The following is a 17,728-nucleotide window of genomic DNA, read 5'->3' as shown; positions in this document are numbered from 1 at the left end:
CTCAGAGATGCATTAAGCATGTCTTTCATCGGGTGTTCATATGGGCATGAATGGCAATTTTTGTTTTGTTTTGCATGTTTAATGAAACCAATTTGTCAGCCAGTGTGATCGAAGTGAGAAGCAGGGGAGGAATGAGTTGATGTGGGCATGACTAAGAGATGCAAGTTATTCACATGTTTTATTTATTTGGCACTGACATTAAGCATCAGAGCTGAGCAACAAGTGTCGATCTATCTATCTATCTATCTATCTATCTATCTATCTATCTTTAATTTTACTTTCAGCATCCTCCTCTCTTGTGACAGTCTTGGGTAAATCCAGTGAATCTGGGTGATTTACAGGCACTCACCATGCATCTAATTGCTTTTTCAATTCTCCGTTCAGCAGGGAATTGGTTGTTTGGCGTTAGTGCATCATCACAGAGAAGAACCATTGTGTCAAATCGTCTTATTATTTCTTCTCCCCCCCACCTCCATCTTTACCCCTGTGACAGCTAACTGTGAGTTTGGTAATATTCATAGCTTTGCAACTCAGTGGAGAGCGTCCAAATGTCTCACATGAGAGAGACAGATTGTTTGGTTAATTCATATCTCCCTAAATATAGATTCCAGATGTTTAAATGTATTAGTGACCTAATTGAAAATTGTAATGTCACAGACAGCTTTTTTCTTTCTTTCTTTAACTGCACATCTTCTCCATTGGTTAGATTTGGTGAGGGTGGGGTCTCACTTAAGAGCCACTGACGTAGTCCTCTCTGACAACGGGTTTTAACAGAGGCGCAGTCTGTGTAGGAACAGAGAAAAGTGTTTTGAGACAAAGATAAAGGGGGGAAACAGAAGTATTAAGTGGTGAGGTGGCTTTAAGTGTTTTGATTTAGTAACACGATGCTGCTGTCGTGCTGTCCTGCGCGCTTCGAACCTGTGTGGAGCCTCTGGAGTGGCCACAACTGGTGTCCTCTCACATCTACATCCACAGCATCAGCAAACAGTTGGTTTTGAGCATCAGGTGAGCGTCTCAGACAGTATTTCCACTTCTTCTCCCTCTCTCTATGAGGCGACACTTTAAGCTGAGGAGCAAAGGGAGTGGATGCGTCTAAGCAAGTATGACCAGAGGATCCGCGCCCTGACGCGCTCCGGTGAGTTCATGTTGGACCGGTGAGAGTGTGGACTAGTATGAAGCGCCATGGCTTGGTGTGACCGCGGGGTTCAAACGCTGCTGGCCACCGTGGGGGCTTTCGCTGCCTTCAGCCTGATGACCATCGCCATCGGCACGGACTACTGGCTCTATTCGCGGGCGTACATCTGCAACAGCACCAATGCCACCACAGACGAGACCCAATCGCAGCCCAAAACCAAGAAGGGCGACCTCACCCACTCCGGACTATGGAGAATCTGCTGTATTGAAGGTAAACATGCTCCAAACTCATGAAAAGCGTAGTTTACATATGTAGGACTCTGCGTGGTTATTTAACTACACGAATCCCCGCATTTTTTTCTACAACAAATAGTTTGACATGTCTCTTTTTTTCCGGGGAGGAGTCTTTTTGTTTCTCAGTGCGCACAGACACCAGAGCGCACAAAAAGGACTCTCTCCTTTTACGCGCGCCAAATGTCTCAATTAAGAGATCGAGACGCTGCGAGAAAATGATCATACAAGGTGAACGAACAGTCTTCAGAGGTTAGAGGTCAGACGGAGAGAGGTGACCTGATGAGGTACTGATTTTAACACTGTTGAAGTTGTAGATTAACAAGAAAGAAACGACCGGCGAAACTCAAGCCGTCTGCCAACTGTTACATCGCATTGTTCGAGCACAGGCCCACACAATAAAGACGGCTGTGTGCTATAGTCTGCACGAGAATGCGATGCCAAGCCGACGAGTCTGAGCCCATTCACTTTTAAACCAGTCTCTGCCAGGAAATGTGCACGCTATGGGTCTACTTTCATTCATGTCTTCGTTGTATCCGATGCTGTTGCTTGGCAACATCACTGAAATTGCTATGGAAACATGCCCAGTGATTTAAAAATAGATGACTCTGAGTTCACGTCATGTCCAAGCGAAATAGAAAATGTAGTTTTTTGTTTTGAAACACGAGGTAAACATCTCACATTGTGTGTTTTATCCTTTTGTGAAGTGTTTTCGATGAATTTTACGCACTCGGTGTTTGAAAAGGAGGTGCGCTGGCAGTGACGTCTTACTTAAGAGGCAGACAGACGCTCATTCATTGACCAATGTTCCTTCCGGCCACCCCTTGACTCTCTTGCCTCAGCTATCAATGAATGAGTCGATATGACTTGATGGATTTGTTCATGTCAAGAAGAAACAAATGTAAATGTCCTGCTACAGGAAAGGAAACCAAATAAAACTCACCCTCAGAAATTTATATCGAGATGTTTTGAAAACACAAAGCTGAAGCCAAAGATGCAGTGCTGGCTTCATATACAGCATATATATATAACAATACAATAACATACATGTTTTGCTCTGTGGAAATATAGAATATGCAATCATAGAGACAATTTTCTATCAAAACTCTATCTCAAAACATGGTTTTGACTTTAGTAAAATTGCAGAATTAAGAAGGATTTTGGCCAAAGCACTTCAGAGATATCCAGAGACACATGATATATTTGTATTGTGAGAAAAAAACAAGATCAGAAACTTTTGCTTTTGTTACCTAATAACTAACTCGAGAAAAATCATCAATAAAATATTCTTTTATACATTTTCTTTTGAGTGTATAGATTTTTTATTGAGTATTATTTATTTTTTATTAATTTAAATGAATCTAAATCTGCTTTATTTATTCTCCCCTAAAAGCTGAATCATTTTACACTTTCTCTCCCCCCAAAAAGGCAAAACTTTGCACACGTCTTCACAATATTCTGCTGATTGCTTACATTTCATTCACATTTTTTTAAAGGTTTAATGTCATGATAAGGCCACGTATGAAGAGACATTCAGCTGTCATCGATGATTAAACCGTCTCTGGCCTTGTCCTGTGGTGATGACGGACGCTTTAGACACATGTGAAGAACATCCTGGTGTGTTATGACACTTGCAAATTACTGAGAGTCATGCTTGGCTGGGTATCTGTCTGTGATGCAGACAGACTCACAGTCTGCATTACACCCTCCGAGACCCAAAGAAATTAAAATAAATTATAAATGCCTGCCAACTATTAATGTCAAGCATGATTTCCCATCAGTGCTTTGAAGTAAATAATCAAAGTGGATTAATGACAGTGGAGACTGAATTGATGTTGATGAGGTTGGGGACAAAGACTGTCTCTGTGCAGAGACCCTAAAAAATAAATAAATAAATAATAATAATAATAATAAAAGCAAAATTTGCATAAACAAAGCCTGCCGTATCATGTCATACTCTCCGGCGCTAATGGTTTCACTTCTGCGCTTCTGCTTAAAACTACAAAATGCTGGACGGTGGCTCTGTTGTCATGGAGACTCATAAGTATAGAGGAGAAGACAAGGAAGGAAGACTCAACCACCATCACCACCCACCCCTCCACACACACACACACACACACACACACACACACACCCCTCTGGTCATAATGACAAACACACTCTGTTATTGACGGGGACGGCTTGGTGTGTATCACAGCTACTGGGGAAAACATCTCCACGTTTGGCTGACCAGATTGCAGGGACAACATGTCTTTCCCTCAGCGACAACACACAGGACAGCCGTTCAACACTCTTCAACCCCTTTTCTCCAGAGCGAATGTGTGTTTTTTTGTTGTTTTTTTTTCTAGTCGCCCTTCCCAACAAGCGTTACCTGCATGACATTTCAGGAGCAGGCATGAATATTCGTAACAAAGACTACTTTGCAGTGAGGTCAGTGCTGCCCTCATTTATGGAGCCCTTTGCATTTATCAACAGTTGTTTTGATTTCGCCTCATTTGCATCAGAATCTGTAATGCATCAGCCAATTACGCGTGACTCGAGTAAATAAAAGCAGCTCAGACAACAATGAGGAATGACCCTAATGACTAATCTAATCAGCAGGTACATATTTACAGTAAACATCCCAGCTGGAGGTGCCATGCGTGGCGAGGCGAGGCGGCCGTCTTTTCTTAGAGAGGGGACAGTGGAAGAGTGGGTGTGTTTGTGAGGAGCTGGGATTTGTTTAGGCGAGGTGTGGGGGTCACTTTGCCATTCCCACCATGCGCCACACGTCTGTAATTAAAACTGAGAAGCCGTGCGGGGGCACTAATTAGCCAGCAGGCCCCAACTTCCCCCAACTCTCCTCCGCTTCATGTGCACTCTCTTTTAAAAGGTTAACTCCTTCATCCTTATCATTCTTCTATCTTTTTCTTTTTTATCTCTTCTGCTATTCTACCTTTTTACTGAACCCACCCGCAGGCCCTTTTGACTGTGGATGTATTTCTCTTCTCTTTTTAAAGCCCCTTTTGTGTCATATGGAAGATACGTTCACAGCTGTTTGCAAATAGATAACCCCGAAGGAAAAAAAGTTTTGGGAAATACACTTTACAGTTAGCTTAGCACAAAGACTGGAGCCAGGGACAAACAGCTAGATTCTCTGTTTGTTCAAAGACACAATGGTGAATCGATGTTTTTACTCTTCAGTACACAACCAGGATATTATATGTTGATTCATAATGTTTAGAGGTGCTGGCAGACTGATTTATTACACTAGGCTAGCTGTTTCCCCCTATTTCTAGTCTTTGTGCTAAGCTAAGCTAACTGGCTGCTGCTGGTGCTAACATTGATACCAAGTTTTTGATATCAGTTGTTTTATTCATTTTTTTTTTATCCTTCTTTGAGGTCACGGCCAAGAAAACCTATGTAGATCTAACCTACACTAACATAGTTTCATTTAATATCCTGTAATTGGTTTCAAAAAGGTGTTGTTGTTTGGGATGAACACCTGGATTACTACTTGAAAAGTCTAATCTAAATCAATTCTTGGCTTTATATGTGACTGAGATTTATCCTGGTCATTTTTATCATACACACAAAGAAAACTTGAACAGACTGAGACAAGAAAAAATTAAACAACAATAATCTATTTTAATACATAATAGATTTATAGGCTAATCGGTGACTGAACTGCCCGTAGAATGTGAGCGTGAAAGTCTCGGATGTGTCAGATGTGACGAACTAACAACCTGACCTGGGCCAGCTGAGATCGCCCCCAACAACCCTGATAATTATAAGCAGTTATAGTAAAGGATGGATGGATGAATCTATTTTTATACGTCATTCAAGGTTTCAGTCACATAGGAAATGTACAATATGAAATATATAAGAGAGAACAATGGGCTGTGGCAAATGATCTTTTAGTCTTAATCTGTGCTCAAGCAATCAAATCTTAAGTATTGTGTTGAGAATCTATTATATATGTACATTTTTTATATGTAAGTGACAACAGGCTTCACAACAGACTACATGGGGCGTGGTTACACATGCAAAGTCTACCCCAAGCAGAGCTATGTTTGAAGAAATTGCTGCCTGGTGACAATTTAATTAACCAACTGTCAGTCATATCACTGAATCACTGACGTCCTCGCCAAATTGCTTTTCTTTCATCCTCACTTGGACTACAGGAGAGAAAAAAAAAAACTGGAGGGGTTTGTTTGATTACACAGATGCTTTTTTATGCTGCCGTCGCATTCCCCACTTCCAAAGTAATAAATATGTGTTGCTAAGTCTGTGCGAGTGGTGCGTGCATGTCTGCATTTGATATCAAGCCCCAGTTAACAGTGCTCTGTCTGTTTACACCATCATAAAACCTAATCATCCCACCTGCTTTAAACCTCAGCACACTCTCCCTGTCGTGGATCTAAAAAGAAACAGGCTGCTGCTACTCCGGAGCCGTTATATACAGCTTCAAAGGAAACTACATCACCCACCGGAGAGTACGAGGTTCTCGTGGAATGCATTATTAAAGTCACTTTTGATTGTTTTAATCATCAGTCCATTTGGAGAGGTATTGAAGTGTGAAAATGAGGAAGTTTGGGCATGTCTTGTGCTCCTGGAGACACCAAAGTGAGGAAGCGTTGGACTCAATGAGACAGTGCTATTGCTATTCCACTGAGGCTGCTCCCTTATTGGCTGTGCGGCGTTAATTCAAAATAATGACAACGTGCATCATCCTGTTGCCAGTGGCAATGACAGCTGCTCCCAGTACAACGTGTGCGTATGTTTGTATGCTCACGTGTCTGCGTGTGCATGCGTCTACTGTTAAGTGGTGACAGATCCGTCAAAGGGGAACAAGGAAAGCGTCGTCTCTTATTTGGTGGGTATCAAAATACAATAAAGACGTCAAAAGCATCCTTGGAGATTGTTTATGTAAATGAGCTTATTAAAGACTAACAGGGGTTGCCATGGAGAAGAGGAGGAGATGCTCAGCATGGGGCTTTACAACTCCAGTCAGGCCCAGGGAATCCATTATTCTCCGTGTAATGTGTTGACTGTGTAAGATTAATTCTCAATTTGTCACAACATAATCAACTTGTAACATCCCCGAAATTGAGGATAAGCCTTTTTTTTTGTTTGTCACAACACTTTACATGTAACTCAGGCGGCCAGCTGCCTGGCTTTGTTTCTACACGTCCATTCAGTTTCACAGCTTTCACTGTCCTCCTGACCTCTGTTCCACGTTTTACCCTTTAACACTCTCTCTGCCTTTCCTGCTTTCTCTCTTGTTGATTCCCCGTTCACCTCCTGTGTCTGAGTCAATCTGGTCTCCTATCTTTTCTTTTTTTTTTTCCCATCCCCATCATTCCTCTGCTCTCTGTGCTGTTTCATTTCCTCGTACCTTCTTCCTGTGTTTAATCTCTGCTCCCCTACCCTCTTCTTCCCTCCCAGCTAGTCAGTATTCAGACTTTATTTCATTTCATGAAAGACAACCTGCGCACACACACGCACACACACACAAACACACAAACAAACGTAGACATTGAGCTGATAACTGTCAGTCATAAATCACGAACCTCGAGGCCCCGGCTTATAATCAGATTTCCAATCAGTTGCAATATTGTCTTTTATGTCTTCCATTTTCCATCACACACACACACACAAACACACACACACACACACACACACACATATATACACGGCAGACAAGATACAGGGGCGTCAGACTGGCTGGAGTAGCTGGGGTCTGGGTTAGAGCCGAGAATGGAGAATATTGTGCATGAGTCAAAATGAATAGTAGGGTTCTGGGTTCACAGTGAAACATGTGTTTTTGGTGCAGACTTGAAAGTGTGTAAAAGCAGTTTGACTTTTCAGTCACACACACACATACACACACACTCCTGCACATATAAAATACAACCTGAGACGCTGCAGCATGATTAAGTGTTTACACTGCAATTAACAGCACAGCAAAGGTGTCTGTATTTTTGTTATCTTCACAGTTCTTGATCAAACTGCAAGAACCAGATGTGTTTTTTTTCACACGGCACACAAAATCTCATATCACTGCTTAAAATAGTCCGTAGCCTTTTTTTTTCCATCAGTGACTAGACACAGAAACTTGTGCTCCATTTCCACAGACTGATTTGACGCTAATTAATTTGATGTCCCTTATTAAGCAGCAGACCTAGTTAATGGAAGCAGGCATGGCCTTAAAGGTCCAGTGTGTAAGACTTAGGAGGCTCTATTTACAGAATATGTTAGAAATAGAATATAATATGCATAACTGTGTTTTCATCAATGCATAATCACCTGAAAATAAGAATGGTTATGTTTTTGTTACCTTAGAATGAGCCTTTTATATCTGCGGGACACGTTGAACCTGTTTCTATAGTAGTGCAGATTGGACAAACTATACACTGATAGCCTTAGGAAGGCGAGGGTGCAGCAAGTGGGTTGCAATCACCAGATTCATCCAGATGTCACTGAATCCTTTACACTGGTCATATAAAGGGTGTGGCAGCACCCATCAGCACCACCTGACAGGTGTCATTGGTATAGGTTAATGGAGACGTTGAAACTTATACGGTGGCATGGCCAGTTTAATCTCTACTTGCAGAAAGCGACAAAGCATTATTGAAGCAATTTTTCATATGTATATTAACACAAAAAGGAGCAAACATACACAAAATCAGTATTCCACACCGACCCCCATCCTCAACCCTGGTACGGGAAAAATACAGAGTTGAATGAGTTCACACCTGGTTACATCTAAAAAGCAAAATAACAAAATCAAGTGATGTATAAGGTCCCAAATAATCATAGAATCACAATTGTCTCTGGATTCGTGCTCACACCTTTTCAGGTGTGCTACAGGCTGTTAATTTAACCATTGTTTCTGTCCAATTCTGCAAAATACACTTTTTACCAGCTGTACCCGCAAGTAATATAAAATCCTGAGAGAGAGAAAACTGAGACTTAGCCATTTGACCATTTGCTAAACTCTACTCCTCCAAACATTGATTGTCCAATCATAGCATATAAGGGCCATGCAGGTCTGTCATGGTTTGGATCTATCTCCATGCTAAGGCAGTATTCATGCGGCTTGAGTAAGAAAGATACTTGGCATTTAATGAATGAGTAAATGCATTTAACTGCTCTAACGTAAGCTGCGTTTGGTATTTATTATGTCTATAGCTAACGAGCTCATTACCTTAGTGATAACCAAGCCTTACCTTCAGAAAGCAATACGGTTCCTTCATTTACATGTCTCTCACATGCAGGTATAAGCGTGATTTCATGTACGTAGCTGTGTTACAGGCTTCTTCATAGCCAACTGGATCTAACATTAGATTAATTAGTTAATTAATTAGTTAACAGGCTAGCTACGGCTGATAGATCGGCCAGCAACAGTTGTAAAACCAGCAAGAATAAGAAGACATCTTTTATCCACATTTACATGAAATCAAGAACTGGTTGCCTCAATAATTACCAAGATGTCACGTGTCAGTGTTATCACTGTAAACTGCTGTCTAAGATCTGAAGGTCCGACAGGCTGTTGGAGATCATTGGTCAGTTGCTTTCCTCAACTGAGATGTAAACAAATGTACAAATGCACCGACATGGACATGCTCATGCAAAAATATGCAAGGGAAGCCACAGTCCACCCCACATTTAATTATGTGGGTGTTGTTTGCAGAATGACTAAATTGTTGGAGGCATTCACAGCCCAAATGGTGAATGAGTAGCCAAAGAGCTCCCAGCATTACCACCGCTGCACTGAGCACATCCATTAACCCCACCCCCAACCCCTTTCTCTCTAGACAAGGTGTTGTTTATACTCCGGCTCAATTACAGCTACAGGCTTCTCTCAGCTTTAACCTCCATCTCTCTCTCTCTCCCTCTCTCTCTCTCTCACCCTTCACGCTATCCCCCCCGTAGAACAACTCACCTCGGCATTAAAAGCTTCCAGCATACGCTCTTTTGTTGTTCAAATAGGCTTCTTGTTTCTCGTACCACTCAACCATTCCACCTGAGCTGAATTTGGACACACGCCACAAACCCTCAAATCCCTCGGGGCAATGCAATCTTAATCCCGCCGCCGTATAGCGTTTGCACTGATCCTCGAAAAACGCAAACTAACACTAACCTTCCTCACGTTGGCTTTCTTTCCTCCAATATGTGTGCAGTGAGCTGTGATGTATAGTTTGCAGGTCTCATGGCGAACCCAACAACAACCCTCGTATGACCCTCGACTCGTTTTTAAAACGTTTGGTTCAAAGGTTGTGGTTGGAGACTAAGTTAATCGTAGGGAATATATAGCAGTTCCACAGGATAGATTGAACTTATGGGAAAGAAGTCAGAGGGGCTGATTCCCTTTCTACATCCTGCTCTTCCTGATGTCTGCCAAGACAAGACTAGGTCGAAACCTGGTATGTGACCGGACCCCGTATGGTCAATGTGCTCACAATGACGTAAGTGAGTCATATTAGAGCTTGACTGGTACTGGATAGATTTATGGGGAGCGATTTTGGGAGTAAAATCTTGATACATCAATACATATTCTTGAAACACATTTTTTGCAATGATCCCTCAAACATGGTTATCAAACACAGACAAAGATATGTCATGGAAACAGTTAACTTCACTGGGAATATAAATAATAAATAGAAAAACACAAATAGAGCCTGAATAATATATTTAAATTACAATGAGTTTATTTTTTAGCATTATATCCTTTAAAAAAGACAGATAGACACTATAACATATACAATATATCGATGTTAGTCCAATATTGGCAGATACAATTGGACAAGCAAGTCAGTAATTGACCATGCTTATTCATTTTAAAGGAGGAAGCTCGAACACTTGACTGACCAATGTGTAGTCATCACTTAGTAAGTGCTGTAGTCCAGCCAAAAATAACCAGCAACCACCTGAGAAGTGACTTCCTACTCCTTCCTCTTTTATCAGAGACAAGAGCACAAGAGCGTCTTACTCGAGTGGACACAGTTAAACAAAGAACAGGTCACTGGGTAGGGAGTGACCGTGTCTCTGACTGCAGCACCCACACATCCTTTAGCCCGGTAGAATTGGAACCAAACAAGATAGAGCAATAATTATTTTTGCATATAAAACTGGAGGAGTTACACTTACATAATAGTGTCCAAAGAGCACTGTTTCCTTTCACTAATGGGTTTGTAAAAATCCAGTAAACACAATAAAAACTTTATAATCTAGACGTTGGAGTATTTGTTTTTCTTTGCACGTCACAACCCGCAACAAAAATGTGTTTAAAAAAAAACAAAACAATTTTCAGTTTTTTGGGTGGTTTATTGCACTTCAGCAATTTATTTCATACATATTATTAAAATTTGGGTTGTAAGGGTTGTATTGATGTATAGCATATTAAAATGCTCCCAAATGTAAAGATTTGTTTGTAAAGACTTGTTCTATGGTAGGTCATGTAGGGTTGACAAGTCTCAAAACGTGTTTGATGTCTATATTCTTGATCCTGTTTGTTGGTTGAACAGTCCTCATCTCTCAAACATCATATCAGACTCTTGTAACATATAAACTTTTCTTCGTCCTGCAGGCATCAATCAAGGCAGCTGTTTCAGAATCAACCATTTTCCTGACGACAACGATTACGACACAGACAGCTCTGAATACCTGCTGCGTGAGTCCTCCCTGCCTCCTCTTTTGTCTGCCATTCTTAAACTGCTCCTTTATTTTTTAAGGGCACACCGCACGAAGTCGACTGACCTTTAACATTGTTTACTCTGAATGGTGGCCAAGCATCTCTTTGGCAAAATCCTTGTTAAAACGAGTTTGAACCAATCTACTCCTATTTAAAATACAGGCTATTTTTTCTCTGAAAACTGATTAAACTGAAAACGACAAGGCTTTTACACAGATTGAGATTAGGTTGATATAAAATGAGGATATTCAATTAGCAAAGAACCTTCATTCAAGGCACAGCCAATTCAGTATCTGCCTAATATGCAAAGAAAAACAAAGAAGACTTGTCAGACTTTGGACAAAGTCCAAACTCAGTCCATTAGCCAGGAGGGCTTATTCAACTTTACAGTTGAATAAGCTCATCCATCCTTGGACACTTGTAAAATGGCACAGTGATTCATTTCTGGGGAGGTGATAGTCAGTGAGAGCTCTTGTTACATCCCACAGCTGATTAGCAAAGCTTTGTCACAACAAGGCCCCAATGTATGAAGATAATGGAGTTCTCAAAAATGGATGGGAGAAGAGGAGGAGGACTGGATAGATGAGGGCTCAACAGGGTAATGGAAATTCAAATTATTTAAAAGAGCCCATTTTTCTTTTTAAAAACTGTGCTGTTAAATGGATTTACAAACTCGACACGTCCTGCTATCTTATTTTGGTATTTATAGACTGCTTTATAATTTGATTTATGCTACAATCAAATATTACTGAATAAAGCACTGCAATCAAAGCCTTCCAATAGAAATTAAAGTCAGTGTAAAGGCAATTCTTTCAAAATAGATTAATATGTTGGAAAATAATTGCTGTGAAAAGACTTTGAATGATATATTACTGAAATGTGGAGTTAGAGGTTAAAACTGTTTTTCACCAGTTTTAAGTCCAGGATTTTGTGGGCGGTCCTTAAAGAGTGGCTCGATGACACACTGAGGCCACGCTGAGCGTACCCCTGCACCACTAGCAGAGAGATAAAGATGAATTAATCTCTCTCGTTTCAAAGTTAGTCATGCCATTTTCTGAACTCATCTGTTTTAGTCGCTTCAAAATTGCTGCTTGACCACTCCCACGAGTGGGCGTGGCTTCTGCATGTTCAGCGGACACGCCCCCACAGTCCTGAAGCTGAGAATACTGCTCATTTTTACCTGATTTTGACACCTAATTTCATAAACTTGTTGATATTTTTAACCATTCAAATTTTTCTGGGGGGTTAATAACACATATTTATTCTTACTTTACACAGACTTTAAGCTCCGCTGAGATGAATGCTTATGATTGTATTATTTGGCACAAATCCAATACATCTGTACGTCTACTTTTTACATTACATTAGCAGACATGTGGATTAGTAATTGGTTAAAAACTATTTACAGTGACTTAATTGCTTACTCATTTAAAGGTGTCTTTGCCATGCCCGCCCTCCTTCATCTCTGCAGGTATAGTTCGTGCCTCCAGTGTGTTCCCCATCCTCAGCACCTGCCTGTTGATGCTTGGCGGGCTGTGCGTTGGGGTGGGCCGAGTCTACAACAAGACAAACAACGTCCTCCTCAGCGCAGGCATCCTCTTTGTAGCTGCAGGTGAGCGGGAGGATTACACTGTCACCCGTGCTCCCAGCGAGGAGCAATCATGTAAGGGGCTGGGGTTTTATAATGAGGAAAGGCAGCTTGATGTGGCACCTGTGGTCACATATTGTGCTTCATCAATGGTGCAATCATAAAGATGAACGTCATTCCCTACTGAAAAAAGGTCAGAATCTCCATTCACTGTGCGCCTCACACACATCTGATGAAGCCACATGTCATTAAGGGCCTCTGTAGTGATGCGAGTCCTGTAATCATTCACTGATGAACAACTTAACTCAGTAGGAGTTCATGGGTTTCATCATTGTGCCTCAGAAAGTCATGGATGATTGATCATTGTTGCCTCCATCTCCTTTTCCTGTTTCTGCAGTATTTCTTGACTCTGTTGTCTTTCTGTTTCAGGTCTGAGCAACATAATTGGCATCATCGTCTACATCTCCAGCAACGCAGGAGACCCTAGTGACAAACGCGACGATGACAAGAAATACACTTACTCCTATGGCTGGTCGTTCTACTTTGGCGCCCTCTCTTTCATCGTGGCCGAAACTGTGGCTGTCCTTGCCATTAACATCTACATTGAGAAAAACAAGGAAGTTCGGTGGAGGGCGCGGCGCGAGTTCATCCGATCGCTCTCTTCTTCTTCACCGTACTCGAGGATACCGAGCTTCCGCTATCGCCGACGGACATCGCACGCTAGCTCTCACTCTACGGAGGCATCGCGGGAGAACTCGCCAGTGGTTGGCCTGAAGGGGGCAACATCTTCCAGTGGGGCCCTGGATGAGCTGTCCATGTACGCCCTGGCCAGGGACAGTGTGACGGAGAACACGTACAGCCCCGAACATGAGGCGGGTGCTGAGTTCCTCCAGGTCCATAACTGTTTCCCCAATGATTTAAAGGACGGGGTGAATCGCAGGACCACACCGGTATAAGGGGCACAATTCCAGGGCCGAGGTTCGCCTGGAAGTGGGCTAATCTGTTGGAGTGCTTGTGATAGCCTGCCATGTTAGAGGTGTAACTGAGACTGTCCTTTTTTGAAAGGACCAGATGAGAAGAGAGGACAGTCAGCTGGGCAGAAGATGAGCCAATTAACTGTCAGAGTCATTTATCTGCTTTTAGAGATCATCAAAGCAGTTGTCTGTGTTGTAGCCAATGCGAAATTAGTGTTAACTTTCAACTGTCCAAACGCTTAAACGAGCAGCTCATGTTCATGTTCTGATCACTAAACATTGTGGATAAAGAGTCAGAGAGAGAGGGACGAGCTGACATGTGCCAATCAGCAGTATTCTACCTGTAAAGTATTTAACAAGGTGCTAAAAATGAAATGTACTCTTCAACTTGAAAGTGTTTCGTTTGTGTGTGTGCAGTTGCTATAAAGTGTGAATCTCTGTCCAAAGTTTGAATTGTGTCCTCATAACCAGTTTGGTCTTGCCTTATGCTCTAATCATAGGGGGCTCTGTCTCTCAGCACTGTCCTTTAGAATAACGCTCGACACGTAGGTCAAAATATCACGCATGTGGAGATCCATTAGAAGCATTGGGGCACCATATATGATTCCTCACCCGATAAAGGGTTAAACAAACTCACATATCTTTTTCTGCATGAGAGTGTGGTGGAGGGTGCGTGTCTTAAGTAATGACTGACTTGTAATGTACTGAATGTTTCGTATTTGAGCAGAACGTGCGACATGAAAGGTTTTCTCTCCCTCGCTGTCTCTTCTTTAATTCTTTGCTTCTCTGACATTTGTCAGTGGAACAGCTCTGTTCAACGGCCCCTTTTTATTCACTTCCATATCAGTCCCCCAGCCTTCCATCACAGCCCCCCTCCCCGATGGATGTGACATTGTGTATGTCACAAGAGAACAGCAGCTGACAAAAAAAAAAAAGGGGGGGTGCCCAGAACTGTGAAAACGGCACAGGTCAGGACTTCCTTTCCCTCTGAATGAAACCTTGGCATCCAGAGTGCTCAACAGATAAGATATCAGAGCCAGGAGGCGAATGTTTGTCTGTCTGTCTCACCCCATGTGAGTCCATCTGGTTCCCTTTTGCGAACAGAGAACCCAGACAGAGGCAGAGGGAGCTGTCTGTGCCTGCATCCCTGAAGGATTTGGCTCTATTAACCAGACTGTGTGTGTGTGTTTGAATGAGTGTGTGTGCTGTCGTCTTGCACGTCTATCACTGCTCTTTCTTTCAGTTCTCTCAGGAAATACTGTGTAGTTATGGCAGTGGGAACACTTTGAGGTCCTCTCTCTATTTTGTGGCAGTGCTGGGAAACAGCAACCAGTGACAAAGATGAACCTGATAGGTTTGAAGGGGCAAAAAAAAAGGCCATTACTGTATTGAGTAAATGCTGTGAGTGTTTGCTTGAGCTTGCTCCAAGAACCAGCTGGGGTGGGTTTTTTCAGTCTTAGGGCTATTTGGTTGGTTCTGGTTTGACAAGCGAGCTCACTCAACCACAGAGTCGTATTTGATTGTAATTTTGTGTGTTTGATATGCCATTAGAGATACCACAAGGCTGAGCTCATGTAAAAGAAAGCCGTCAGTATAATCCATCCGAATCTTTTATATTACAGTTTGGGGGTTAAAAAATATCCAAATGTGTTTGTAATGTAAAGGTGTAAAATTGTATATAAAAGTACAATAAAAAATACAAAACAGAAAAAAAAAAAATACTGAATGTGCAAGGACATGAACAGATGATTCAAAGCATTATTTTACGGAACAATGTCTCAATAATAATGCCTTGATGCAATCTGCCGTCAATCATACAATTAACCATTTTATATTCAGATAAACACACACTGGTTTTGCTGTTATCAGTCACAGACGTTGAATATTCTGTTTTGTAAGGTGAAGTACAGTAGGTACGTTTAGGAGACGGCGCTAGATTTTATATTCCATGTGTATGCGGCAGCTGTACTTTACTGAATGTGCTAATATTGATTGATTTGCTTACTATTGTTGTGAAATAAGCACAAGAAAATAAATTAACTGTAGACATTATGATTGGAGATGTTCAGACGGGAGGTGCTAATTGGATTGGAGTTGCATAATAAAAAAAAATAAATAACAGGGAAAGAAACTGAGGCACTTGTCATATTGTATCAAAAAAATGAACCTTTTCATGTTTCAGGAGCAAACTTAAAGTCACTATTGTACACGTATTTTCATTTTTTGATATTGGATAGTAGAGTGCCTTTGTTTTATTTGTAATATACTGTATTTTCTGCTTTTAGTGTTCCAATCGAGAAGCATTTTTATTTCATCTGGATTTACTCAAACTGTTTTTCTCATCACTTTCTAGTTACAACCCAAAACATACTGTACATAGACAAATAAACTACATCAGGGTTATATTGTCGTGCCTTAGTGGTGATTTCTTTCTACAGCCATGCCAGTAGTACCAGCTAGATGCTAACATCAACATGATAACATCCCATATTATTAGTTTAGAGTGTTAGGACACTAACGGTTGTTAATTTGCGCTAAACACGTCATTTGAGGCAACATTTATAACTTTTATACAATGAATTAACATTAAACTGACATATATTCAGGTGAAATGTGTCTCCGTCATTCCCACTAGGTTACTGATTTTGGTGAAACTGGATCATATTTTATAGCGACAATGTTTTCCGCTTTCACTCTGATGTCCTCCGGCTGCTCCACCTCAACTCTCTGTGATTTACAGAGTGTCCTGATGGACAGTGAAGTAAACTGCTGCCAACTGTAGCCGCTGTTAGCTAATGCTAGCTCACGTTGGCAGAGAGTTAGTGTTTGTACCACGGGTGTTTTGGCACAGGCGAATGCTGACAGGGAGTGGAGCCAGTGTCGTGCCAGAAGTGGAGCTGGGCAAGCAGACTATATACTTGGGCTCAACAGCGACTATAGACATGATGGCAGAGGTGAAAAGACTAAAAAATGACTTTGACAGAGGAAGCTAAGAAGAGAAAAGAGCAAGAAGTCCCCAGATGAATAAATCTGAGACTGACTTTTAGTTGTTGTCGAGAGCTTGGTGAAATAAAGACAGCTGAGTTTCTTGCTGTTGGATTAGTTAGTAATATTAGCTGGCTGCTATGTCTTGTGTTGTTGATGTTTGGCTGTTAGCAAAGTTGCTTAAGTTATGTAATTATAACAAATACACATGCACAACTGTCCATATTTTTGACAGTGGTATTACACTCTGTGTTGTTTTAATTGATCCAACAGTCGTCATGTCAGCAAGTGGTGGATCGACTGACCAACAGACTGATCTTGCCTCCCCTCGAAATCCACACATCTGCTAATGTGATGTAATAAGGAAACCCTGATGCGTTGGATTTATACCAAATCATTACAGACATAAGCATTTATCTCCGTGGAGGCTGATTCCAGTTGAAGACCTTTGAATGCAGTCCTTCACTCGCATTTCCGCGGCTGACCTTCTCTCAGTCCTGAATGCCTCTTCAGCGCGGCTGCATGCAACTGATTCACTGTCATCTATGAGCTATGAGCCACTTCAGCCTCCGAGTCTCTGTATTGTTTGGCGAAGAAATAAATCATTCGGCATCGCGCTGACAGCAGCGCTTTTAAATCAAAATGTTAAAAACCCGTCACTCTTGCTGGAAGGAATGGCACCTGTTCAAATGAAGACCAGCTGATTCAATTAGTGAGCCTTGCTTATCTTAATGTGTACGAAGCATATAAATATAAGCACTGATGAAGATAACTGATCTTTTGCTAGATCAAAGTGTTTCTACTTCTTTGTATTTGGTGATATGCAGCTATGAACTTGCAGAATATCACCTATATTACACGTCCTGTGTCAAAAGCACACTGCACTCTCAATTTCAAATACCACCACTTAGATATTAGGTATGCAGTGAGATATGGCGTGTATCTTATGAGAGAATAAAAAACTGTTATTCTTTCGGATACATGTAATCATGCTGGTGAGATTTCATTTAGGCAAAACGAACAATCAGAGCTTATCTAGCAGGGGAAATTAGCTCTTGACGGTAATAATCTGATGTTGCT

The 17,728-nt window shown here is 41.5% G+C and overlaps 1 protein-coding gene across 1 annotated transcript; it reads left to right on the top strand.

The window, feature by feature from the left end:
- The first annotated feature begins 729 nt into the window (after nucleotides 1–729).
- Nucleotides 730–15,794, top strand: LOC104918850 (voltage-dependent calcium channel gamma-4 subunit). Its single transcript, XM_010730718.3, has 4 exons — nucleotides 730–1,405; nucleotides 10,997–11,080; nucleotides 12,573–12,713; nucleotides 13,119–15,794. Exons 1-4 carry the CDS (start codon nucleotides 1,183–1,185, stop codon nucleotides 13,643–13,645), a joined length of 975 nt encoding a protein of 324 aa, XP_010729020.1. The 5' UTR covers nucleotides 730–1,182; the 3' UTR covers nucleotides 13,646–15,794.
- The last annotated feature ends 1,934 nt before the right edge of the window (nucleotides 15,795–17,728 follow it).

Source organism: Larimichthys crocea, chromosome XII, assembly GCF_000972845.2.
Source record: "Larimichthys crocea isolate SSNF chromosome XII, L_crocea_2.0, whole genome shotgun sequence".
In the NCBI taxonomy this organism is placed as follows: Eukaryota; Metazoa; Chordata; class Actinopteri; family Sciaenidae; genus Larimichthys; species Larimichthys crocea.
This window is presented reverse-complemented; position numbering and strand designations above follow the sequence as displayed.

What these genes read in the sequence shown, in the direction of transcription:
- LOC104918850 (XM_010730718.3), top strand. Translation starts at nt 1,183, where the DNA reads ATGGCTTGGTGTGACCGCGGGGTTCAAACGCTGCTGGCCACCGTGGGG. An exon ending in GAGAATCTGCTGTATTGAAG is followed by an intron (nt 1,406 to 10,996) that starts GTAAACATGCTC and finishes TTCGTCCTGCAG; the next exon opens with GCATCAATCAAGGCAGCTGT. An exon ending in CAGCTCTGAATACCTGCTGC is followed by an intron (nt 11,081 to 12,572) that starts GTGAGTCCTCCC and finishes TCATCTCTGCAG; the next exon opens with GTATAGTTCGTGCCTCCAGT.